The sequence below is a fragment of the Drosophila mojavensis genome, unplaced genomic scaffold (genome assembly GCF_018153725.1).
Source record: "Drosophila mojavensis isolate 15081-1352.22 unplaced genomic scaffold, ASM1815372v1 contig_80, whole genome shotgun sequence".
NCBI classification, from domain to species: domain Eukaryota; kingdom Metazoa; phylum Arthropoda; class Insecta; order Diptera; family Drosophilidae; genus Drosophila; species Drosophila mojavensis.
This window is the reverse complement of record NW_025318906.1, coordinates 4,781,131-4,807,632: the sequence shown is the minus strand read 5'-3', so window position 1 is coordinate 4,807,632 and position 26,502 is coordinate 4,781,131. Positions and strand designations below refer to the sequence as shown.

General features: G+C 38.4%; 2 protein-coding genes across 2 annotated transcripts; both read right to left on the bottom strand.

Annotated features, from left to right (window-relative positions):
• Window positions 1-16,473: 16,473 nt before the first annotated feature.
• Window positions 16,474-19,432, bottom strand: LOC6578737 (odorant receptor 43a). The gene is made up of 6 exons (XM_002004609.3): window positions 18,928-19,432; window positions 18,592-18,859; window positions 18,115-18,214; window positions 17,954-18,055; window positions 17,780-17,887; window positions 16,474-17,680 (listed from the first exon to the last, which is right to left on the bottom strand). Exons 1-6 carry the CDS (start codon window positions 19,367-19,369, stop codon window positions 17,576-17,578), a joined length of 1,125 nt encoding a protein of 374 aa, XP_002004645.1. The 5' UTR covers window positions 19,370-19,432; the 3' UTR covers window positions 16,474-17,575.
• A 3,951-nt stretch (window positions 19,433-23,383) lies between these two features.
• LOC6578736 (adenosine kinase) lies at window positions 23,384-25,483 on the bottom strand. Its single transcript, XM_002004608.4, has 3 exons — window positions 24,839-25,483; window positions 24,615-24,770; window positions 23,384-24,534 (listed from the first exon to the last, which is right to left on the bottom strand). Exons 1-3 carry the CDS (start codon window positions 24,916-24,918, stop codon window positions 23,673-23,675), a joined length of 1,098 nt encoding a protein of 365 aa, XP_002004644.1. The 5' UTR covers window positions 24,919-25,483; the 3' UTR covers window positions 23,384-23,672.
• Window positions 25,484-26,502: the final 1,019 nt, after the last annotated feature.

The window sequence follows — 26,502 nt, the reverse complement described above, 5'->3', positions numbered from 1 at the left end:
AAATTATATGAAATAAATCAATTGTTCAAAAACATAACGTTCGTCTCATTTTGGCGGGTTGCCCCTTTGAGGTATGCAATGGAGCTTATACATCAATATTTAAATCTAGCTGGCGCCATTTCTCTTTGCCTGGTAATTTATTCGAAATTGCTTTTAAATGCAACGGTCAGCCGCCCAACAACAGTAAGCATTGCAATCGCTGCTTTTTGACTGCCAGCTGCGACTTCTGTTGGCCTGGTACTTCAACCGAAATTTCATACACCAGCGATGCCCCAGATGTGTCTGAAACGAAATTTGTATTTTTTAAAACTTTTACTGTTACTTGAATTTATGTTTGCTTGTGTCAATATCGAGGGCTCAATCCTAGGTTAGCATTAGTCTGGGTTGCAACAGCTGCAGCTCCAGCACATCAGAAGAGCCTATGTTCAATATAGTATATTTTATCTTAGGCAAAAAAAAAAAAAAAACTAGCAGAAACAAATTGCTAAAAAAAAAAAAAAAAAAAAAAAAAACAAAAAAATAAATGTCGTCAATCGGCAAAAAAAAAAAAAAAAATAAAATAAAAATAAAAGTAAATAAATTAATAAAATAAAAATACCCATACCCAACAGGTGCGACGTGAGCTAAACACTAAGCAAAATCCACTACAATTTTAAATTCCGTTGCATTTTAATTCAAACTGCAGTAATCAGCAAAAAAAAAAGTTTAAATTTAAAATTCCGTTGATGACCAAAAAATCAGCAAAAATTCAAATCCCGTTACATGTCAATCAGGTACGGCCATTAGCGGCGGTTGATGCGAAATTTGAACGAAAATTCGACTGAAGTACCAGGCGAACAGAAATCGCAGCAAGCAGCAAAACAAAAATAAATTCAGCGAAATTAAAATACCATTGCATAAGCACGGGGGCAGTCGCAGCAGTTAAATTCAAATTTGAATTTCAAATGCAACGGCCAACGGCCAAAGGGAACCGAATGTTAAATTTGAATATGGAATGCATTAGATTGATGCTTATTGAAGCAACTGAGAGCAGCAGAAGCTGTGCAGCTTTGAGGCAATTGCTGTTGCAGCTGTTGTGGCATGTGTTGCACGTGCAAGGTAAGTGCCACGGCATGTGGCAAGATCAAAGTTGCAGATGCCAAAAATGAAGTAGCTTTCAATCGAAATGCCGAATTAATTGATTGACAGCTGGAAATATTTGAATGTCAAATGAGAGTTTAGCTTGTTGTGCGGTCATAATGTCATGTCCTGATAGGATCCTTAAGGATATAGCTGAGCTGTGGCTCTATGAAAAATATGCTTTTTATAGGAGAAAATGCCTTTAATTCAGCCAAAAAGAGATGGATTTTGAGCAGAAAAGTATCGCAGGAGTCACAAGGACAAGATCTATCGATAGACGATAATTATTTTGAGTAAAATTATATCTATCAAACATATGCATGCCAGGTTTAGGATAAGTTGTCACTTTATCAATTCATCGCAATTCCCTCCTCCCTGCATCCTTAATATAGTTCATTCTCATACACAGCTTTCACTGCAGTTATTTAGCAGCCAGTCGATGTTGTCTGCATTATTTTATGATCCACTTAGCCGTGCTTAATCACAATTCATATGCAAATATTTACAAATTACAAAATACCAAACAAATTTATGATGTCTGCTGCAAATTGATGAAATAACTGAAAGTCCATGTTGCACAATTGCCTAGCCTGACTGTTATTAGCTCGCAGCAGAAATAATACAAAAAATGCGTATCCTTCTGCATCCTCAATACATATACATAGACATATATGTATATACATCATATACATTCCATTCTCCTCCATATTTATGCTACGCTCTGTATATTTACTCAAACCCTAGCTGCGTGCTAATGGCGTTGCCTGCAGCAATTGTTTACTGGCCCATTAATTAATACAAATATAAATTGCCAATATGGAGTGCGTGCTGTTTCCACAACAGCAGCAACAATAACAAGCAACACAACAACAACAACAAAGCACATGAATCAAGTGCAGACCCGTTTGGCCTTTATGAGAGCAGGCGAAGGGCGGCCTCGGCTTCGGCTGTAAAAACAGCCCAAAACATCAAGCGCATAAATAACCACGAAATGGCCAAGCAAAAATATTTACACCTACCCATAGTCCCGGTCAGCCCGCCCCCGCCTGTGTGTGCCACGCCCCCTACGTTGCCGAACGTTTAATTAATTTTTAGCGTGTTTCGTCGACGGCTGCAAATAGAAAAAAAAGTATATATATATATATATGGAAACAGGCAACAATTATTAATATTTGGCCAGGCTAGGCCAGGCTAGCCCACACACACACATATAAAAAAGGATATATCATCATAACTAATAATAATAATCATGTGCACGTGTATAGGCGTCTGGTCGGACAGAGCCAGCCAAGTTTTGTTGCCCTGAGATAGCGAGACACGAAATTAAATAAAGCCTTATTGATGGAACTAGCTGGAAGCTGCTTTGGTGCTGCTATCTGTGCACTTTAGTAAGTCTCCCAGCTCTGGCCATAAACAGTTCATTCCACCCCCGCCGCCGCAGCCCGCATGCTGCGTGCAACGCATAAGCGATGCGAGTATCATTAGCCGCCTTCCCTCACCCCGTGCTTGTCGCCTAATGTGCAAATCTAATTAAAGCTGCCGCGCTGCTGTGCGCTGACCCGGACACGGACTAAACTAGACTCGGCTAGCGTCTCCATATGTGCTGTTCAAGTCACTTTGGCTGTAAGTCACCCACAACAACAGCAACAGTAACAACAACAACAACAACAGCAACAGACGTTACAAATAATCATAAAAGTAATGCCACAGCCGGTCGCAGCGCCTGGTTTTACGGCTACACTTTTCCAAATACCAAAACTACTGCAACTACATAGAAACTCACTCTCTATAGCATCCGCTCTATCCCCCTCCCACCATCCCCACTCTCTATCTATTTATTACTAGACATTGTTGTCTAACAGTTGTTATTGTTGGCTCGCCGTAGTTGGCTAGCTTTTGGCTTGGCCAATGTATCTTTTGGCCACTCGCTCATATTTCATTATGAATTTATGATTGGCTCTGGCAACTGGCAACTGGCAACTGTAATGTGTTTATTGGCCAAAGCCAGCCACAAATGCTTATGAATGTTTTCTTATTTTCTTTTTGTTGGTAGCGTTATTGGCTTAACTTAAATTTGGTCATGGTTAGTTTTTGGTTAACAAATGTGTGAGCTATGCAAACCTTTAATGCTTTTATAGTTTTTGCTCTTTATACAAAAATTAAAAAGTTAAAGACCAGAACTCATTGCTAATTGACCGGGAATATTTCTTTAAATATATATATATAAAAATTTCCCATTTTAAAATATCACAGCTACGCCTTTATCTATCGGAAATTAGTACAACAATTATTTCCTAGATTTCTTATGTTTCTTAAATTAACTACCTCAAGCTCCACCTATTGATAGCACCAGTTACCGATTAGGATTGCAGCTCCCAAGTCAGCAGCAGCGACGGCTTTTAATTATGTTTCGACTGGTTTTTCCTTTTTTTCGGTATGTTTTTTTGGGGGGCTGTCTGGCGTCGCCGACAGTTCCGCTTGAACATCCGTTAGACGCTACGCACAGTCGCAGTCAGAGACAGTGTGACGCGTAAGTAGCTGAACACAACAATCTAAATAATTAAAATATGCAAATGCCGTCTAATCCCGCACAGTCGACACGTACAGACGGAAAAGAGCCGGCGATTTGCTTAAATTATTCATGGCCCAGAGCTATGCAGTGGACCTGGCTGGTAGGCGCTGCTATAAAAGGGAGCTATGTCGGCCATTGGCTGAAGTGCAGGTAGTAAATTAAATGAATGACTCGACCCCGACTGGCTGGCTGTTTAATTGCTCACAATGAATGGCGGCCAAACGAACTGAACATTTTACTATGCATGCCAAATGCCAGATAAACTAAGACTATATATGCATACCCATGTATACACATAGGCATGGCCTTACATCAACTGCTTCGACGTCAATTAACCGCCGTTGCCGTGGCGCTGAAATGTATGCTATATTTTTATTCATTCCCTTTTTTAACTGTCTGCAGCTTAGCTCAAATATTCAATTATCGAAATGCACAGCAACAATTTAGAAGCGCGCATAACTTTTATTCCTTTGCTTAATTGTAAAAGTTTACAGCGTTCCAAAACAAGCGGAATATGTAAGTTAATATAAAGATCGACTGAGTAAATACCCTAACTAAGAGAATAGTCAATCAATGCCATTCACAGATAGTAAGTTAAGGAACTACAAGAGATAATCGTACTCTAAATTGAAGAAGTCTTTAGCTAATATATATATTACATATACCGCGCAAATATAGGAGAGAAATGAAATATATATATATACTTATATATGCCATATTTCTCTAGAGCTTCACTTAATTTGACTGTATAATTCTCTCCTTTTCTATCTCATTTTATTTCACCATCCTCCTTCTTCTCGCTTTAATTTGGCTTGCGTTACATTTTCTATGACCCAATCAAACCACCCTTTCACACACTGCTCATGAAAATAAAAAGTTCTGCTATGTTTTTAGCATATTTTCCCCAACTGTATTAAAGCGAAAACTTTGCGTTTTATGTTTTACAATTTTTTCGTTATTTTCTTGGTCTTTTTTAATGCGTTTCTACAATGTTTTTTACTGCTGTTGTTGTGCAGCAATAAAATGTAAAAAGGAAAACATAATTTTTAATTTCGTGTGCAGCTTTTTATTGGTTTTTAATTTCGTTCGCCTGCAGACGCGCCCGCAGTTTGCAGCAGGAGGTCCTGCGTGTGTAAACAGCATCCTTAGATCTGTCCAGTGGGCGTTTTCTCTTTTCATTTTTTTTGGGAAGTTGCTTGTCATAAGCGTTGCTTTGTGCGCTGCCAACAACAATATCATCAGCAGTAGCAATATTATCATCATCCTCATCATCATCATCATCATCATCGTCATCGTCATCGTCAACGTTGTCCTGCTTGGTCCTGCGTTTACTTGCGCTTGTGTAAATATGCTTTGTCTATACGTTCCATTTCGTTTGCTCTTTCGTTTCTTTCAGCATTTCCTTTTTTGCCAACTCCTCCTCGTTACTTTTTCATTACTTTGGCTTAAAATTGATATGAAAGTTTTTGCCATGCGAGCAGCTCCCATCATCAATACGCTCATGTTTACTTTGCCACACACTCCGGCTGACTGTGTCTCTGTCTGTCTGCTCATGCGATTGTGGCTAGTTGTTTGGTCGTCGCTTTCATGGGTTTTTAATTACGCCAAAAATAACAATATCATGTGCTGAGGATTGCCAGGAGAGCACATTGTACTGCTCGCTCTGCAGCCGTCTTGCATTTTGTTGCATAAATTCAATTTGTCGCTCGGCTTTGGCTAAATGCATAAATTTGTCACTGTCAAAGCATGGATTAAATGCAAATGAATACGGATTACCAGGCTTCGAATTGTGGCCAATACAACTAGTTAGGCCTACATGCTTGCAATCATACAGTGTTGCATGCTTAAGCTTCTTAGTACTTGGAGAGAATTAATCTTAAAATCATGATTACCATGCAAATGAGCATAGATTATGAAATATTAGAATTTATGAATGAGTTTTGTTTGTATAGAAGTGTAAAATAGAGATTTATTTTGCTGAAGTTCAATTTGAGATATGTAAATAATCTTTATGGCTTCAAATTATATAGGAGGTAGTCAGCCTGGTTTAATTACTGCAGATCTTCTAGCCCACATACCAGAACTAGAAGAAGACTCAGGCAGCAGACCTACTAGATTAGGTCTCGACTAAAAGTTTATCAAATATCCCCTTAGACATTATTTGTGATAGTTACATTTTATAACGTCTTCTATACACACCCTATGCATTCTATGGCTTAAATAATATATTTAACTAAATCAAATACATATACAAATTTAAACATACATATAAAAAGAGAAAAAAGTCAAATTCTAAACTATCTAAACTGTTTACTCATACAATAAATAATTTTATATATTTACCTACATAACTGCATGTTTTCTATATATGTTCTATATATATATTGTAAACGCATTCTAAAGTATATTATTTTATTTTTCCATCAGCCTCTATTCCGAGCTACACATTCATATCAAATATATTCACTCATTCTCAAACTTACTTCAAACGAACCCTTAACTGAGTCTAGTTCGTGCCCTCAGCTAAATTCCTATCTAAATTGTGCTACACACACAGCACTCACACACACACTGCCACAAATTCACAACAATTTCGTTACCTTTTCCCTCATCTGGTTATGCGCATAATTTGATTGCCAAAACGTTTATCAGCTTTAAACTTTATTATCGCAGACGCTGCGGCTCAGCAAACAGAGCTTTCGAATTCCATCAGATTTAACTCATTGTCGCAATAGCTAAAATATGGCATAAATATTTGATGTATGGAAATGCCAAAAATGCTGAGCGCTTGCAACCCTCACGGCAAACTGACTAAAAAAAACAAGAGAAAAAAAACTCCCTGTACGAGTGGAGTCGTAAATATTGCGTATACGCGCCGTGCTGGATTTGAAGCCCTCGAGGTGCGGAGCCACACTTGTCGGCTGGCAAAGCGCTAAACGTTGTTTGCCATTCGCATATCGAAGGTTATACAGCATGAAATCAGTGCCAGACGGCGGCAGCATCCACACGGGTGGTTTCCAGGTGGTTGCGAGCCACACAGCCACAGCCGAAACTTGGCGGCACATTTAAATGTAGCTGCCGGCTGTGTAGGGGAGAGAGATAGATGATGGGAGATTGGTTTGTTGGGTGGCTCGCTTACAGCGCGCACAGACAGTCAAAAATGTACGAAATGTCGAAGTTTGGAATTGTGTTAAACAGGAATTTTGCATTTGCCGGCGATAGGCATCTTGATAAAGTTCTAGCTGCCCGCAGCTAGAAATGAGTTGGCATTTGTCTTTAACTCGAAGGCAGTCCAACTGCTTTAAGAGCCAGACATTCTATTTTGGCCAAAAGTATGGGCCAGGCGGTAGGTCGCCTGCCTGCCTGCCAGCCTGTTAATTTTCCGCTTGTGGTTTTTTATTTTGTCATTTTCCACTTTGTGGCTGGCAGCGCTTTCAAGGAGGACACCGCCCGGACAGCTAGCTGTGTAATTATCTGGTTATGTTGTGCTCGGTCCTTTCATGCTGTTGTCATTATTGCCTCGTCTTGCGGCCATATAATGTTGACATTTTGCTGGCAAGCTGCTTAGGCAGCGCCAAGCGGAAATTGCATAGAGGCGGAAGTAATAGGCAATGGCAGCGTACGCAGAGAGCTGGAAGCAAAACTTGTACGCTTGCCAGGCCAATTTGAACTTGTAATTAGCAAACTCGACTTTAACTTGAAAGTGCAACAGACAGGCGCACTAATCGAAGTGTGGCAAACTAAATAAGCGCTGCAAGTCGAGTGGCTCTACTGTGGGTGTGTGTGTGTGTGTATGTGAGTCTGGGTGGCTCAACCGCAGGCAACGTATCTATTTGAGGAGCTTGAACGAATTGCACTTCAATTACTTGTTTCAGTGCCGCAATTACCATTCATTTGGCCAACATAATGTGTCCTTGTCAACGCAGCATACACATGCACACACATACACACACGCATATAGACAGACACATGCTGTGGCTGCTGCTTGTTGGCACCTTTGCTTTGGCAATTTACACACGGCAATGACAATAATAAATCAAAAGTGAAAATGCAAATATTTTGCAGACAACAACTGCCAGACATTGCCGTGCCACCTTGCAAGCCAAAGCCAGTCCAGACGAACCACAGCCATCTGTGGCTCCCCATGCAGCTGAGTCCAGGCCAGAGGCAAAAGATTTATTGCAGGTGATTGCTGCTGCCAGGGGGTAGGTATTTCGACTGTAGTTTAGCTATTGCATACACACACACACACACACGCACACAGTTATCAATAAATAATTGGAAAATGAATGCTTTGCTTATGCGAGATTTCAAAATGGCCCCAAACACAATGGCAATGGTCTACTTAGTACGGCTAGAGACTATATAAGTTCCCAGTGGAGGGGGCGAACTAAACTTGTCTGCTCTGCGACCATGATATCATCAATATTAAGCTATTCATGCCTCTGGGGAAGTCAACATTGAAGTTAATTCGGTTAATTTATTTGAAAATATTCAATTCAATTTGTAAAATAGTCAATTGCTTCTATAAATCCTCTATGAATTTGAAGTACGCCTTTGTAACAAATTGCAATTTCTTACTGATTAACCAATCCAGTTGCAATAGATAATCACCCGTTGGTATAGCATGTGGTAGGGTGTCCAACCTCAAAGTCAATTTCTGTACCAATATAATACCCTGCCAAAGAATAAAATCTCATAAGGTAAGATACACTTGAAGTGAAAAAAGATCACATTTTCCACTCACCTTGTAAGGACAACTGTGGTTTAAATTTGAATATTGCTTGAACATCTTGTAAACAATTATTGCAATGGGATTGTAGGGCTTCTTAACAAATTGACAAGCATCTAAGGATACTTTATAAAGCCATGGCTTGTAGCCATTTGCACGTTTAAATAACTGGCCCACAACCACCACATCTCTCTCAACTGGATGTAGCAATGTCAGATTCAGATTAAAATACGTCACATTACGGCTAACAGCGCGCAGTCTGCATTCAGTAACGTCAATCCACGATTTATTGATTGTTTCGCAAATGAAATTTGTGAATTTAAATTGTACAGCTTGCTGTGAATGAGATTATATATGCATATATATACTCATATGATTATAGAAGTAGGTCTGGTCTCTCTCACATGCAGTCTTAACGCGAAAAATACTAGCACGATTCCAAACAAAATCGATCTGTTATCCATCGCGTATGAATTATGTTTGATTTTAATTTTACTCTTTAAATTTACTGCAATAGCTTTAACAGGCAATTATAAATACATTATTCGGCCCAATACACTCAATAAGTACACTCTGCTGATGGAATATACTAGACTTGCGCATTCAAAGGTCAAACTGTATGCAAAATAAAAATCACCATTCAATAATGACGAATACAAGTTTAAAGCATATATCAATTGTAATTGATTGCAATTTAAACAAGTAAGAGCGCTCTAAGTGAGATTGCTCGACTAGGAGATACCCTGAACCCTCCAAGCTGAGATTCTAATCATTCTGCACTTCTGTTATGCACAAATACATACACAGGCAGGCATAAGCCCGCGCTCTGCTAACTGCACAGTAAGCAGCGACTGCTATATTATGAGAATTTATTTGTTGAATAATTTCTCTTGCAGTGGGACTATCTTCATCATTTGGTTAAAATGTGAGTACACAAGTCTCTGGAACTTGAAATACGTAAGGGAGCATGGTGTCCAAAATCTGTAATATACTAAACCTTCGTCAAATGTATATACACAGTAAATCTGAAGTCTCCAGGCCTAAAAGTGTTCAAATTAGGCAGAAAAAACAAAATCAATTTATCGATTATTCTCGATAAAAAATTTATTGGATGAGTTATCGAAAAATATTATAAACTTGTATACATGCAAATTTTGAGCTCTCTAGCTCTTATATGTTCTGAGATCAACTTACACATACGGACGGACAGACGGACAGGGCTATATCGACTCAGATCATCAATAAAATATCTAGTTAGAAATAATGAAATATAATTATTTATACATTACAGATTATATAGATTATTTACAGTTAAAGATAATAGATTTGATATTTCAACTATATTTTATTTATTTGTATCATATTTTTCGATTGCTTAAAGTATATATAAATTCGAAATTGTTGCTCTAAAATCTTAAGAGACTTGATAAAAAAACTCAACTTTTGTATTATTTTCTTTACATGATTAATTGTTTTTATGTGTAAACAAAATCATGAGATTGAAAACTACCTTTCTCAATTATAAGTTGATTAAAATTAAAGTTGCAAATCCATTTTATGATGTCAAAAGATCCTCAATGAAGGCAAAATATATATTCGTTTCCAATTGAGTCATATTATTAAACAGAAATTCCAATGCCAATAGATAATCACCAGTTGGCATTCCATTTGGTAATATCTGGTGACGCAAATAGAATCCTTTTATTATGATCGGACCCTATAAGGCAGAAATTACATCACTGAAGCTATTTAAAATATACCATTTGCTTACTTACTGAACTGTAGGGACAGGTATGATTCAAGTTGCTGAATTCCTTGAACAGCTTGAAAACAATGATTGCAACTGGATTGTAGGGCCTCTTCAGGAAGCGACAGCCATCGATGCTTGTTGCGAAGAACCATGGCTTATATCCATTGGCTTTCTTAAATACTTGAATTTTGACAGTTACATAAGACACAGGATAATTGAGAGATAAATTCAAATTGAAAGTATTCCTATTGCGACTAATAGCTCGTAGTCGACACAAATGCAGACTGATCCAAGATTCATTATGATTGACGCAGACGGCATTCGTAAACTTGAATATAACGGCATCCTAAATACAATATTACAGAATCAAATTGAATTAAATCAAATTTTTTATCCTTTACTCACATTTAAGCCGAGCCGTAGGGCCATCAACAGAAACAGCAACCCAGATACAAAGAACTTGATGCCCATATCGAACAATTGAAAATGATCTTCCAGCAAAATATTGGTAGATATTATACAAAATATTTGTATGGCTCGTTTGTTCGTATATAATAATTGAGCCGTTATTATTTGGCTCAATTGGCTCATCAATGAGAGTTTTCAATTGGTCTCATTTCCATGTTTTTTCACATCTCAATAGATATGGCCAGCTGACCTTTGCTAACAATTGGATGCTGAATATATTAATATATTGTGTAAGTGAAGCCCAGAATCAGTACAATTTTAGAGATATGCAAGTGAGCGAACCATCACTATTCAGCACTGAAATAGTCTACATTAAATTTAATTAAGCTAATTTATTTAAATAAAAATAAATATATATTTTGATTTTCTTGTTGCTATTTATATTCAATATTTGCTTTATATTTTATATTTGCTTTCACTTATCTAGTCGACTCATAAATCCTCTACGAATTCAAAGTAATGCTTTGTAGTCAATTGCAATTTCATACTGAAAATCCAATCCAATTGCAATAGATAATCACCCGTGGGTAAAGCGTGTGGTAGATTATTCAAATTCAAATTAAAATTCTGAACCGCTACATAGTCCTGCAAAAATACGCATTGTGAGTTAAACAATAAATGGAAGTCTAATGCCTTTGCTACGTACCTCGTATGGACAAGAGTGGTTCAAATTTGTATGTTTCTTGAACATCTTATAGACAATTATTGCAATGGGACTATAAGGTCTCTTTAAAAATCGGCAACCATCGATGGATGCCGTGAACAGCCACGGCTTATAACCGTTTGCACGTTTAAATACCTGACCCTTAACCAGCACATCTTTCTTAACTGGATGTAGCAGTGTTGTATTAAAATATAAATTCGTCACATTACGACTAACAGCACGCAGTCGGCACTCGGTAACGTTAAGCCATGATTTGTTGAAATTCTCACAGACGAAATTTGTAAATTTAAATTTTGCAGCGTCCTGTTGTATATTATTACGGTTACATATAATATGGTTACATATAATACGTTATATAGACTTCAAGACTCACCAACAGGCTTGGGGTGAAAAATATTAGCAGTAGTCCAACAAAAATCGTTCTACAGTTCATCGTGTTTCGACTTAATTTGACTGCCATTAGATGAAACTTCTCAATAAGAAGCTTAAATTGCAATTAATATTTTTATTTTGTATTTTGTATGGTCGACTAGACAGCTGTTTCCGCTGAAAATCTCCATTTAATATGAATTATGCATTAACTAAAATCGATCATTTGATTGGAGCATATAGCTTAATTATCATTGTAAATAATAGCTCAATAATACATTTCAGCAATCAGTAAAACGCGCCGCTGGCAAATCTGATACCCTAACCAAGAAACCTCCAACGCTTAGCAGATGCAAAATAGTCAAAACAACTGTCAAACTAGTATTAGTATATGTTAAAAAATAATGATGTTGTATACAGTGTTTTCAAAATTTTAATTCACACACATCCAAAGTTGCTGTGCTCAATTCCCTATTTTCAATATATAATATGTAAGCATATAGCCTGCTGATACTTATATTTAGATATACTCACGACAGATCTGGACCATCCTAGTATTATTCATCTTATTCATATTTCTACTCTATTTGAATGACTTAACTAATATTTTTGTAATATATTGGGACTATGCAGGCAACGTTTATAATTCATATGATACCTGAAAATTTTCTGAATTTATGTGTTTATGTTGTTCCGGTGCTATTAAATAATCACCCTAGTACAAAAATAAGAGTAATTTTCATTATTATTTGTAAATCATTTATGCGTGTCAGAAAATTATTTGAATATAGATATCGATTGACAATATTGATAGTTATATGCTGTGAGTGACATTTGGGGTTATTAAACGCCCCAATTTCTAAGTGTAGTGCGTGTTCGTTTTTTTTTTTTTTTAATTTGGAAGTGGCAATGCATTGAGATGCCAGATCGTCTGAGCACGGCTCGAGAGCAGTTGAGCTGCAATAGTCGATATGAGCACACATACTGGCAATTCAAGCACAAGATGCCAAGTTCCGTTATAAAAGTGATTGCGAAGATGATGATGAATTAGCTAATTATGAGGTGGAGATATTGCTGACGATATGTCCATATAGCAATCCTGCGAATGGATTTACAAGCAACTGATGATCAGTTAAAAACTGCATACTGCCAAAGAGCATACGTAGCATACCCTGGTACAGCCCTTAATATAGATCCTTTGTAGTAGATCTATCAATTTCAAAAGCAAATAAATAAATTTCCATATATCTAAAATACAAATAATAGATATGATATTCTAAAATATTTATTAAATTTATTATATTAATCATTTCTTTTTTTTTTAAGAGATTGTACTCAAGACAAACAATAATGCCTCTACAATTCAACTATAGCTAAAATGCCCTGAGTCGCTGCATTTGGGTTTATTGATTTATTAGATCCTCGACAAATGAGAAATATAAATCCACGGCCAATGTTAATTTTTTTACAGAGTACCACTTGGAGGCCACTAAATATTCGCCAGTGGGGAATACTAGAGGAAGATTATCCGATTGAATACACAGATCCTTTATAAACATCGGCCCCTGCAAGATTTCAGCATGAGAGTCTTAATGAATCAAACATAAAATATAAATCGCTGGCACTCACCACATAAGGGCACGTATGGTTGAAGTTGCTGTTGTCCTTCATGAGCTTAAATATTATAATTACTATCGGACTGTATGGCCTCTTTAGGAACTGGCAAGCATTGATTTTAGTCTTATATAGCCATGGCTTATATCCATTGGCCCTCTTAAATATCTGAAACTCAACGGTCACATCATGCACCGGATAATGCAGAGTAGAAAAAAAATTATACACTGTTCGTGTCCGATTGATGGCCTTCAGTCGACACTCGTTGATGGTGAGCAATGTGGCATTCATGGACTTACAAACCGCATTCGTAAATTTAAAGACCGATGCATCCTTAAATATGGAATAAGTTGCATTATGTGAAATTGTTTACTTAGCTGCGACGTATACTCACACTGTGGCATAGCAATATGACCAGAAGTAAGAAAATCATCAGCCTGGGCTCCATCGCACTGGCAGTCAAATTGATTTCAACCAGCTTCAAATGTATATGAAATCTCATTTGCATTCTTCGCTTCAGCAATTTTACTAATATTTAAAAAATTACTTCTTGTTTTTTTTTTTTTTTTTATTACAAAGCTAATGATCCTGTTATGAATTTCAACAAATGACTAAATAGTGCGGCTCTAAACATAATAGTTTTAATTGGCATTACAAAACTTGCATATAATTAGTTAATTTAGAATTTGTATATTTTGTATATATATACATATATAACTGACTTAACTTAATATTAAAATTAATATTAAAAGTATTTAATTCTCTGTGTCACTTATAAGCAAAAATCTTGCTTAATTTTAGAGCCAACCACTTAAAGTTTTTCAGATATGTAGTTCCACTTTAGGCTTGCCCACGTAGCTTGCCCATTGTTGCATGACCAAATTCAAAAATAGCAAATTTATAATTAACTTTGCTGTTTTTGGACCATAACCACACACGTGCTTCATCTGACGATTTGTATATATATACATATATATATTTATATTTATTTATATATATTTATTTATTTATTTATTTAGAATGATAATTAGATGCATTTGGAATTTGTTTATGTGTTCAGCATTTTATGATTAGTGTTTGGACTTACCAATTGAATTGTGAAATTTGTAAGCAAGAGTTAATCTTAATCTCCGAATGTGATAGATCATGAAAAAATCTTGACTGTGTCTTTTCCAACAATCAAGGATTTCATGTCAATTTCAACTGTATCAGCAGCAAAACATGCATAACTTATTATTTATTCCCTATGATATTAATACTATTAAATTTTGGAATTTACAATACAAGATACAATATATTCAATACAATTTTGATATACATTACTAAACAAAATATTTATCCTTTTTTTGTAAAATTAAAAATACTCATCTCTTATTGCTCCATAATATCTTCTATAACGAATAATATACATCTTATTGAAATGCTCACAAACCGCATTCGTGAACTTCATTATAGATACATCAACTTGATTGAGTAGTTTTGCTAATACACTCACACTGGATCAAACCAATAAAAGTAAGTGCTTTCAATTTGATTTCCATTGTAATAGAGTCTAGTTGAAACTGAATATGAATTTCCTATCGAGTGTTGTACACTGCAAAGATCATTTTTAATATTGCTCATTATCTGTTATTTAATAGAGCAATTAAAGTAATTTCTTTCATTAACGTTTCTTGTCAATGATTGAACTGTTTCGCTTGGCTTCGATTGTTGCCTTAGCCATTTGATATTATTAATGGCATCAGAAGCAAAACGCCACAATTAATATTAACAGCGAACACAAACTGTCAATACAGCTGTCGACCCGGACAGCCAGTTGACAATTGCAAATGAGGCAAACGTGGTGGGAGGGAGGGCGAAGCGGAGGGCGGGCATAAGCAAACGAAGCCACTTGCTGCCTCGAAATAAACTCATTACAGCAATTTATGCAAAATGTTCAAACCGCAATTGAAAATCCATTTAAATGAAATGCCACCAAATGGCACACACACCAACACACACAGAAATACGCCCACCCACACATAGAGAGGTCCTTTTTGGGCTGCTGAATGTGTGCAACCCCCAGCCAAATGCTGTGGTTGCTGTGTAGCTGGCGCCTGCCGCTTCCATTGAGGCATATGAATTCAATTATAAAACAGCGCCACCTTTGACGCGACGCCACAACAAAGCCATGGCAAGGGGTAGGGGCGTGGGGCGTGGTGCAAGGGGTTCGGCTGGCAGTGCCAGCTGTTGGTAAATAACATGCTCATGGCCATGGCTCTAATGAAACATTTCGGTTGTTTTTCATTTTTTTTTTTGTCAGCCATTTGGGGGCGACAAAACTTGTTAATTTTATGCAGCGCACAGACAGCCCGGAGCTCAGCCAGGACAGGAGCTGTCGCAGTTACACTTCCTGTGCCATTTGCATATTCCCATTTTTTTTTCTGTTCGTTACTTTCCTTTTGGCCTAGCTAGCCTGCGCCTCACAACTAGCGCTAAAAAGCAAATGCCTAAAGGAAGTTTACATTTTGCAACCGCAGGTGGTTAACGATACGCGCCCCCAGCGTTCAAGCAACGCGCGGCTCTGCTCACCTGCCGCCGAATGGCGGAACAACATAAATAACACAAACAAAAGGCCAGGAGCCAGAGCTAGAGCCAAGAGTCGACTGGCCCACTTGACACCTCATAATAAAATTAAGTATACGCCACGCAGGCCGGCTCCAATATTGCACGGCTTCGCTGCCTGACTCCTGCGCTGTCCGTTATTTATGCGCTCGCCAGGCGGTCTCCGGCTAACTGTTTGCCTGTCCGCCTGTCTGCCCGTAGGAGACACAGGACGCGCTCAGCGTGCAGTCCTTCAGCTTTCGCTTGGCCTTTGAAGTTTATTTGCGTATTTCAAGTGCGACCGAGGCTCATTTCAATATTCAAGCGCGCTCAGTTGTTGGTTTATTGTTGTTGTTTTTATTGCCACTGTCGCTACTGCTGCTGCTGCTGTTTTAGTTATTGTCCTTTGTTGTTGGGTGGCCTCGACAATTGTTTAACTAGTTGGTGTCAGTTATAATGAATTTTAAATTAAGTTGTTATTTTTGCCAGCATTAAACGCTGCTGCTGTTGTTTTCGTTCTTGTTGTTTTTGTAGCGAAAGCTGTTTATTTGCATAATAAAGAGGATGACTAATGTTAATTAAACTGCAGCAGACAATGAGCGAGTGAGTTTGGGGCCTTTTAATTAAAAAGCGCAAGCAAAAACGACTTCAAACTAGCTTCCACTCGATTTCAGTGTGAAATTATGTTAGGCAATCGCAGTTAACTGCTGCTGCTCTATGTAATTCTCATGAATTGAAGTCTGTTTGCCAATCGAAATAAACTGCTGCTCTTCTATGCAATTCTCATGAATTCAATTCGTTTATGTTCATTGTAAACTTATCTTATTGCGGAATCGAGCAGACTGAACGGCAATCAACGTTAACTTTTAACTGCTGTCTTTCTATGCGATTCTCATAAATTAGTCGGCAGGTCTTTAACTACGTTAGCACTTTAACTACGTAGCACACACATCTTTAGACTATACTCTAATTACATAAACTTAAATTCAAGGGAAAAAAATTATAAACAATTGATGTATAAGTCCTGCCCTTTCACGAATTTCTCATTCTTTTCTAAATCAATTTTATTACTCAATTTTCTATATTTTATTATCAATTTTAAGCTGCTAAATCATTTTGCTTGATTGAATATATATTCAATTTATTGCAGCATACTTTTAGGCCGAACTGGAATTTACTAGTTCTCAACTTGGCTTTCAGCTATTTACTTTGGCATATCTTTGCAATTAAATAGAACATTTATAGCCTAGCTCAGAGGCATCAAAACGAAAGCAGATATTGCATGAGCTGCGCTTAAAACAACTAAGTGAAGCATTGCTAAGCATACAAAAGACTTAAAGCAAACAGAAATACGTCGCTCTACCCACCCAGGCAACGCTACAAACTATTTGCACAGATGCCTCGCACTAGCTACACCTACAACTACAACTACAACAACAACAAATGCTATGACTACGACTATATCTACATGCCAACACTACAGACCGTAGTCCGGACTCCGGAGTACAAACAGCCAGATTAAATCCTTTCAAAATAACTACGCAAACGAATAGCATATGCAAATGCCCGGACTACAACGAGCTACAACAACTTTTTGCATTACTCAGATTGCCACGCCCCTGTGCCCCTGTCCTCCTGCTCCTCCTCCTTCTCCTCCTCCTGCTGCTGCCTGGCTTATGGCCCGAAAAGTTTTTGGCTTCCAGCTCATTTGTTGGTCACGCCACGCAACATGGTAAAATACGAATAGGATGCATTCAGCAGACTCTGAAACATGGCCAAAGTCATGGGGTAAACGTGGCCCGCCTTTATCTGAAAGGGAAAACCAGACTCCAAATGAAATGGAGCGCATGCACAAAAGCCTCGATTAGAATCTGCCAGATGAAATGCATGCGAGGCTCACTCACTCACCACCAAAGGCCTTTGCGTTTGCATCAAAAAGATCAGAAGAGTTCTCCGAAAAGCCATTCCACACTCCAGCCACGGCACATTGTAAACAGCCTGAGAGACGCGCAAGCTCTGCAAAGGAAAAAAGCCGTTAATTGGCTAGAGGTGCTTTTTACTGTCAATCTAGGCTCAGCTAACCTCAATCATCAAATCGTTGGCACGATTGTAATAGGTGTAGAGCACATATAGCATGGTCGAGATATACATGATTATTGAGATCATCTGCGTTTGCGAGGTGATCTAGAAATAGATTAACGGCATTTAATAAGCTTGAATAGTGGAAATTCGAGAAACTCAACTATATTTAAACAGAACAGTAGCGCACATATAATACCGCCAAAGATCAGAGCCTCGGCTCCTATGATAGAGCTGACAAGTGCTGTCAAATTACGTACATATCTGGAATTGAGGTTAGAGAGAGACTTGTATTTATATGTATATCACTAAACTTATTTATAGCAGCTTGGCTATAGGTTTTATTTTTAATGTTTTGTCATATACGTATATTACTTCAATATTAATTTAAATATGGTTATGAATAAATCCATTCCATAATAATCTAACTGAGAAATCGGTCTCAGGAAAAATATTTTATGCACTTATTTCATTTATACTTTTATATTTTTAAAGCACACTGTATAGAAATATATAATCGGAAACTATATAATAATATGGTTGATATATGTAAGTCTCTGTAACATTAAAAAAATACATGAAATGGTATTCTCCCACTTTTAATGGGTGCAGTGTATAATGAGACTCGACATCTTCAGTACCTGGCAATGGTAATGTGCAATTGAATGCAAGCAATCAACATTTGATAGCGCTGCTCCTCCGACTGCAGCTGGCCGATGCGTGACAACTTGTGGGCCAATATCTGCAGCAAGGCCCGGCCAAAGAGCGCAAAGGCCGCAAATAGACTGACAAAGGGCATGTACATGATGGTGAGCACGACGGGAGTGGGCAACTGCAGCACATAGAGTATCTGGTAGACGGGTGTGCGCTGCATATCCATGCCCGGCAGGGCAACGCCAAACGGATGGGCTGTTGGCCAGGTGGGGGCGTATTCATTACTGTTAAGCTGGAAAGCCTATCAAACATGATCCGCTTACTGCGTTGCTCCAGGAACAAAGCAAAGATTAGTGCGCCCAAAATGTCCAGAAACGAGGCCGTCAAATTGAATATGGCCAGGCGACGCGACTCGGCCACGGCCATGGCCAACAGATTTCGACTGCACTCATCGCTGGATGCCTCGATCTCCCGATAGATATGCGTCAATTGCTCCAGAAACTTCTCGAACGCCAAACGCTTCCACATGACGAACAGCGTGCGCATCAGGGCATTGAGTATGGCCGAAAAGAAGAACAGATTCAGTATGAAGGCAGGCAGATCGCCCCACATACGCAGCAAGAAGATGAACTGCATCAGATTCATCAGGCAAACGGGCAACACAAACGCGTACTTCCGCCAGCGGGTCGTCGGACTGGGATAGAGCACCGCCAGACGCCGCCAAATGCCCACATTGATGGCCACCAAAGCAATATCCTCAGCCATTACTGCACCACTTTGCACAACTTCCGGCGTGGAGCACCACTCGACACTGTGGCCCCCGAGTGCTCGGCAAATATCTTTTATTGGCGCACTCGCAAGGCGTTTAACCAATTGTCCTCTGGCAATTGGAGGCGTTGCCCTTAGCCTATAATTTGCCAAATTGGCTGTGCGACAATGCAATGCAATGGAAGTGCCAAAGTAGGGGCTAAATTTCCATTTTGTGACAGTTAGCTATTCAATTCGTAATGTAATTATAGCTAGCAGATCTTTGAATATATAATCGAATCAATATATAATTTGATTTTAATGCAGAGAATTAGGTAATAAGTATGTATGTATATATCTCATGTAATATGCATTGTTGTAAAGGAAGAACGAAATGACCTTGAGATTCAAGAACATTTAACCTGGCGGACTATAAGCGAGTCTAATGATAATTGGATTAATAAATCCCTAAGAGTCCCTAGAAATAAAAAAAAAAAAAAAAAAACAAGATATCACAACAAGGTGGAAAAAAAAAGTGAACAAACAGAAAAAAAAAAAAAACAAAACAAAAATAGTTACAAACTTAAAAATATATATATAATAAATTTTTTTTTTTTTTTTAATTAAAAATTAATAAAATTAATAAAAATTCAAAATTTCATTCTAAAGCTGTGGGTGAAATTAAACTATATATTATAGTCTCAAAAATGCTGAAAATTAAAATTGTATTTAAGCTTAAATGTTTCCTTTAATACATACAAAAAGTCCTTGGTACAACTGATGCCAAGAAGATTAAGGATTAAATCGCAAATTGTGCTCTGCATATGCAAATCCGTATTTAATTTAAGCATCGATTTTCCACACGTACAGAGGACATCATCAGCACAAAAATGTGCCAGGCGCTGCTGTTCGGTTGCTGTTCGAATATCCTTTCAAAAAGCTAACGAGGCGATAACGTGGCCAGCAGCAATCAGGCAGTGGGCCAGGCAATGAGCCAGGCAATGGACCAGGCTGCCCGGCAGTGCGGCGATAGGCAGACATGACTTATTAAACAATAAAAGCGGATTATCCGTAAACAACTGAGCAAACATGCCAGAGCCAAATATTTGGACCCGAACCGCTCGCTTATCATGTGGACAGCGGCCAGAGACAAAAACAAACAGAGCGAGAGCGACAGAGACAGAGTGAGAATAAGAGAGAGAAAGAGAGAGAGAGAGGGAGAGAGAGAGAGAAAAAACAATATAAAAATCAACAAGCGACTGGCATAACATAATTCAACAACAATGCCAGCTCAGCAAATACGGCGGGGAATTAAAATAAGACCTGGGCAAAGGCGCAGGCACAGTCACAGGAGCCGGCACTGGAGCAGGACCTTGGGGTAGACCAAGCCCATAAAGGCACACATTATGGCCACTTAACCGCGCGTTATGCCGCAAAAAGGCAAAGGACAAAGCCAAATGCTCAAGCCGAAAAAGTGCCTGCGTGTGTGTGTGTGTGTGTGGGCGTCTGTGGCGTATGCGCAATATTTCGTGCAAACATTACTAAGGGCGAGGCCAGGCAGCAGACCGCAGTTTGCCCACTCCGCTGCCAGGCAACATGCAATGTCAGTTACAGCTGCTCATGCGAGGCGCTGCACATAAATCAAAGGACAACCAAAGGACGTAAGTATCTGGTCGAAAAATGCATTTTGAAACAGCAGCCAGAATTTATTATAAATTAAAAGCTAAGCTCAGCCAAATGGACGACATTTAATTATCACATTTTGTGCAGCAGCACAATGGGGCACACACATCAAAGGACAGCACACACACACACACACAGAGAAGATTGGTCCTCGTCCTGTTAACCCTATAAGCCACAGACTGACATTAATTACGTATACTCTCAGCTGCTTGGCTGCGGCTCCGGGCTCCGGGCTCCGATTTGCAGCTGAACTTGTATAAAATTAATATCAAGCAATTAACAGCAAATTCCGTTGTGATTTAAACGATTCGTCTGTCCCTTATGGAGGCACTGCTTAAGTGTGGCAGCTCAGCAGCCGCCTCCTCTTTCGATGGACGCCCGCAATTGTGTGGGCGTGTCAATATTGACTTTAACACAATTCTAGTGGGCGATAGCTAAGCAGCTTTTTGCCAATTAAGCAGCTCACAGTAGCTTATTTTTGCTTGAAAAGAGAGAAAAAGAGAGTGAAAGAGCGAGGGAGAGAAAGAATCAGAGAAACAGTATACAGTTAGGTAGAGAGAGAGAGAGAGAGAGAGAGAGAAAGGTAAAGTGCAGGAGTTAGATGGAAAGAGAGCGAGAGATAATGAGAGAATTGCCTAGAAAGCTGAAATTGTTTTGCTAAGCTTCTAATTTGGCATTGGTATATTGTTGGGCGTAAATTGCAAAACTAGAGATGGGCAGGTGGAGTGAACTATCGTGCGTAAAATTCGATAGGCTGAAATGAATCAATTTTCTACTGCACTTAATTAGTTTTTTATATATTTAAATTATTGTATATATACGAATAGATTTTTGATAAATTTATTTGTTTTGTGAACTTGTTTATTTACTTTGTAATTTTTTTTTTTTTTTTATAAAAAAAAAAATAAGACAATCAATATTGTAAGGGTTATCTCTGCAATTTTGTTTGTTTTTTTTTTTTTTTTTTTATTTTCTGTATATGCTACTTTTTTTGCCTTTTACTTTTCAAATGATATATATGTATATATTCTCCCCTTCATACCACATCTCTAGTCCATCTCTAGCTCTTAGTTGGCCTTTGCGTCAGCTGCTCCAAGACGCCCTCTTTTCTGGCCCCCTTTTTAACAAGAACGAGTCAAGCAGCCTGGCTAATACGGCTTAGTTTTGTTAACGATTTGCAAACACGTGTGACTTGCTGCCACAGTCCCAATGCCGATTGCCGACTGCCGAACCGAACCGCCTTCAATTCCAATTCTAATGGCGATTGCGAGCAATCCCCCCATTCGCAGATAAACAACAACAATGAAACATTCGCTTTGATGATATCTAGACATGCTAGATTTGGAGCTATGTCATCATATCCCGCTCTGGCTTATGGATGTGGGCAGCCCGTGAATAAGTCAACATAAGATAATGCGATGTGATTGTTTACACAAAATAAAACCATGCAGTAAAATATATACACACATTTTTCTAAGAGCAAAAAACAAAGTTGCAATTCGCTCTCAAATTGGCCTTGAGATAATGACTGCATTCTGCTGAAACTTGAGCTCTATATAAATTAAAATATTTTACTCAATATAGTAATGGAAAAAAATTACAAAATATAATAAATTTAACAGGAGCAAACGATTTGCTTTTAATATATAAACATAATTTTTAATATATACATATTTTTAAATATTTTCATATAAAAAAGTTTACAAAATACGTATAGCAATTATATTTATATAAATCTTAGGTATATATGTATGTATATGTATATAAAAATAACAATGCTGATAAGAATGCCTAAAATTTGTTTAAAAATATTTCTGTTCAAAATTAGTACTCTATACATTCAAAAAAAAAAAAAAATAAATAAATAAATATAACATAAATACATACATATGTATATACCTATTTTAATTAAAATGTACAAAATAAATATATGGAATTAGATATGATAATTTTATATACTGATATATATTATGAAAGTTTCAGTAGTTTTATCTGAGAGCATCTAAATACATGTATGATATTAATATAGTATACGTATTTATATCTATGTGTATATATCGGGTATATGGTTAATCTGTAGCTCGCGCTGTTATAAATTAATTGCCTTAAGTGCCCAAGTAGAATAATTTGAGAAAGTTTACTTTGTCAGATTTGATGAAAATTTCATTATACAATAACAAAAAAAAAATTCAAAATAATATTAAAGTAAAAAATATAAATTATTCAATTTGTTTTTTAATCATTTCTCTTATATATATTTATGCCATGTACTTACTCTGTGAGGTTTATTAAAAATGATTAGTTTTGATTTCTAATTACTCATAAAGAAAAAATGTTTAATTTGTCACCTTATTTTTTTATGGAAATATTTATAGTTGCTTTATTTGAAATTACAAATATTTTCTGCTTGATGTTGCTTCAACCGAGCGAGCGAATAGATTACTCACTGAGTGCATTGTCGCTTCATAAGGAACTAAGTACAAAAGCATATGTACACACACATATATGTACATATTCGTATACATATATACATCTCTATATTATATAATATTGGTGCAATGAAGGCCTACTTTGGTGTCGCTGAGTTTCTCTTTGTCTGACCCACATCTCATAAAGTGTGAGGGTCTCCGGATGCGAGCTACGGCAGATTACAGCCCACCTGAGTCACCACCTTGGAGGCGATATTGCTGGCCAAACGGACGCACTCGGTCAGCGAACGTTTCTCCAGCCAGGCGTGCAGGAAGCCCGCAGCAAATGCATCGCCAGCTCCTGTGGCATCCACCAGCTGCTCGGCGCGTTGTGCTCTGAAATCCTCGAATCGTAAATCGCCGGGTGGTGCCCGCTCTGCCACATAGTTGGTGGCCAGCTGCACTCCTGCATCGCCGTTTGTGATGAGCAGGATCTTGGGCTGGCCCAACTCCAGCAGCTGGCGGGCCAGCTTCTCCACAGTCTCACAGCCGGCTACCTCGGCCAGCTCCTGAAACTCCTGCCGATTGCCGAATATGAACATCGCCCGCCGCGCCAGCTGCAGCATGTCCTCCGGGTGCTGGCGCACTATGTAGGGAGCACTGAGATTCAATGCCAGATAACGACGCTCCCGCACCAGGTGCAACAGTATATAGTCACAGACCTCTTTACGGTACGGCACAAAGAAGCCCTCCACATAAAGAATTTGCTTACGCTCGATGGGTCGCAGAAAGCTTTGTGTGTCATGCAAAGCAGCGCGCTTCAGCTCTTGAACAGAGAAGTGGGCGGATGCGCCGATGTTGGCGTAGAGCGTGGGACTGTCATTGTACATGAGGCACACACACTGCCCCGTATGCACATCGTCAACCACCTGCAGGCGTGCCTCGATGCCGCGCTCCAGCAGCAGAGAGCGCAGCTCCTCTCCATGCTTGTCGCTGCCAATCGAGCCAAAGAACTGGGCGTCTGTGCCGAGCTGTTTCAGAATACGCACCGTATTCAATGCAGAACCGCCTGGATTGATTAAGCAGCTGGAGCTAAAAAAAAAAAACATATACAAAAATATAGAAATATATATATACTTATTTCAATTAGCAACTGTCTGAGAATGAGTTACCCATTAGCTGCATCTGCGGCAATTTTGTTCAGCTGCTCCAGATCCATTTCGCCCTTGGAGCCCAGCTTCAGATCATAGCGTTGCAGCAGCTCTGGCTCCTCTAGCTTCACAGTGCGATCCAGTAGAACATTGCCGAAGCAAACGACCTTGCGGGGCCTGCATAGAAGTTTAAATAAATAAATAAATCAATTTCAATTGGGAAAATCCCGCACACGCATACTCACGTATCATAACAAATTTGTGCGGCATCTGACGGCTCATCGGCTCCAAAGATTTTCTCATAGACAGATTGCAGGTACTCCATTGTATTTAAAATCGATTCAACAAACGAAATTTCCCCTCTCCAATGTCTGAAGGCCGCGCTCTATTTCAAAAATTTCGCTGCTCTGGCGGTTCCGTCACTTCCGTCAGCCAGCGACGAACTGAATGCTCGAGCCGGTTTCGCTGTGAGTATTTATATGTATATACCATATATATATTTGTATATGTACTTCCATTCCCATGCTGAATTACTTTGAAGCTCACACAAAGAAAAGGTCTGAAACTTCGTTTATTGTTTCGCTTCTGTTCTTGTTGGTATTGTTGTTGTTGTTGTTGGTGGTCATATTTTTAGATTTTTGGCTGCTTTTTCTTCGACTTCTTTTCGTTCTTCGTGCGGTCTTTTGATTACATCACAGAGCTTTTCACCGTACCAGACAATGTGGGATTTGTTCTAATGAGTCACCCTGTGCCGCCTTTTAAAGTTCAAATTGAAAAACATCAGGTATGCGTTAAATTGCTCTATTATAACAATAATTGTCGGTATTAGAATAATACAATTCCGCAACGTGCAAAAAAGAGACTCTACTTCGGGTCTTATTCAACACTGATTTCGCATAAGGTCAGCTGTTAGCTGGCATTTGTTTATGTGTAAGAAGCAGCAGAGCTTTGTTCGTTTGCCGGCAAAACAAATGCCTAAGCAAAAGCTTTTGGCTTAACCTTGAGCTTTCGTGAGCGAATCGTGCTGCCAACTTGCTTGAAGTAGAAAAAATCCGTTAGAAATGCTTGCTGGTTGCTTAATGAAATTCAAAAGGGAAATATTAGCTTAAAGCACTTGAACCACAGGGAAATTTTTAAAGAAGACGTCGTTTGTAAATTTGTTTGTGCTTATTGAAAAGTTAGAATGAAATATTCGATGAATATTGAAAATACTCATATTTACAAAAAAATAAAAAAATTAATCTTCTACAATAAAACTCCAAATATATTATTATTTTCATAAATGGAAATTTAGATACTATAATGAAAACTACAATATCTTTGGGATTTACCACTCAGAGTTATTTATACGATAACAAATCCCCAATCCCCTGCAAGTATGCGCTTCAATCATTTGGGGGAACTTTTTGCATATGCCTACACAAACCGTTTTCTTTTTTGTGTGCAGCGAAAAAGTACGGAAACTGTGCGTAGATAAAAGAGAGTCTCTGGCATCTCTGCATCTCAAGACATTGGGTCTTTTCATAAGGCATTCAACCTCATTCTGCACTGGGGTTTACCCAATACTAAGAAATTCCCCTTAAACACATATCTTGCATATACATAATTGCACCTTGTAAACTTGACCAGGTTTTAAGCTCTCTCAGTGGCGCTCTTAACTGGTCTTAAAGCAGCGCACGTGAGTGGAAACGCGACTCAGTCTAAGCGAACGCAAAGCGCGTCAGGTATTGCAATCGACCTTTGGACTTGCCTTCCATATCGGTATGGATCCATAAAAATGCGTATGTACAGTGAGCGATGGTGTATAGGTGTGTATACGTGTGTGTGAGTGTGTATTTTAAAGGGAATTCGAGTAAACCTGTTTTCTGCCTTAGCCATGCACCGGCCAGTCCATCGCTGAGTGACAAGA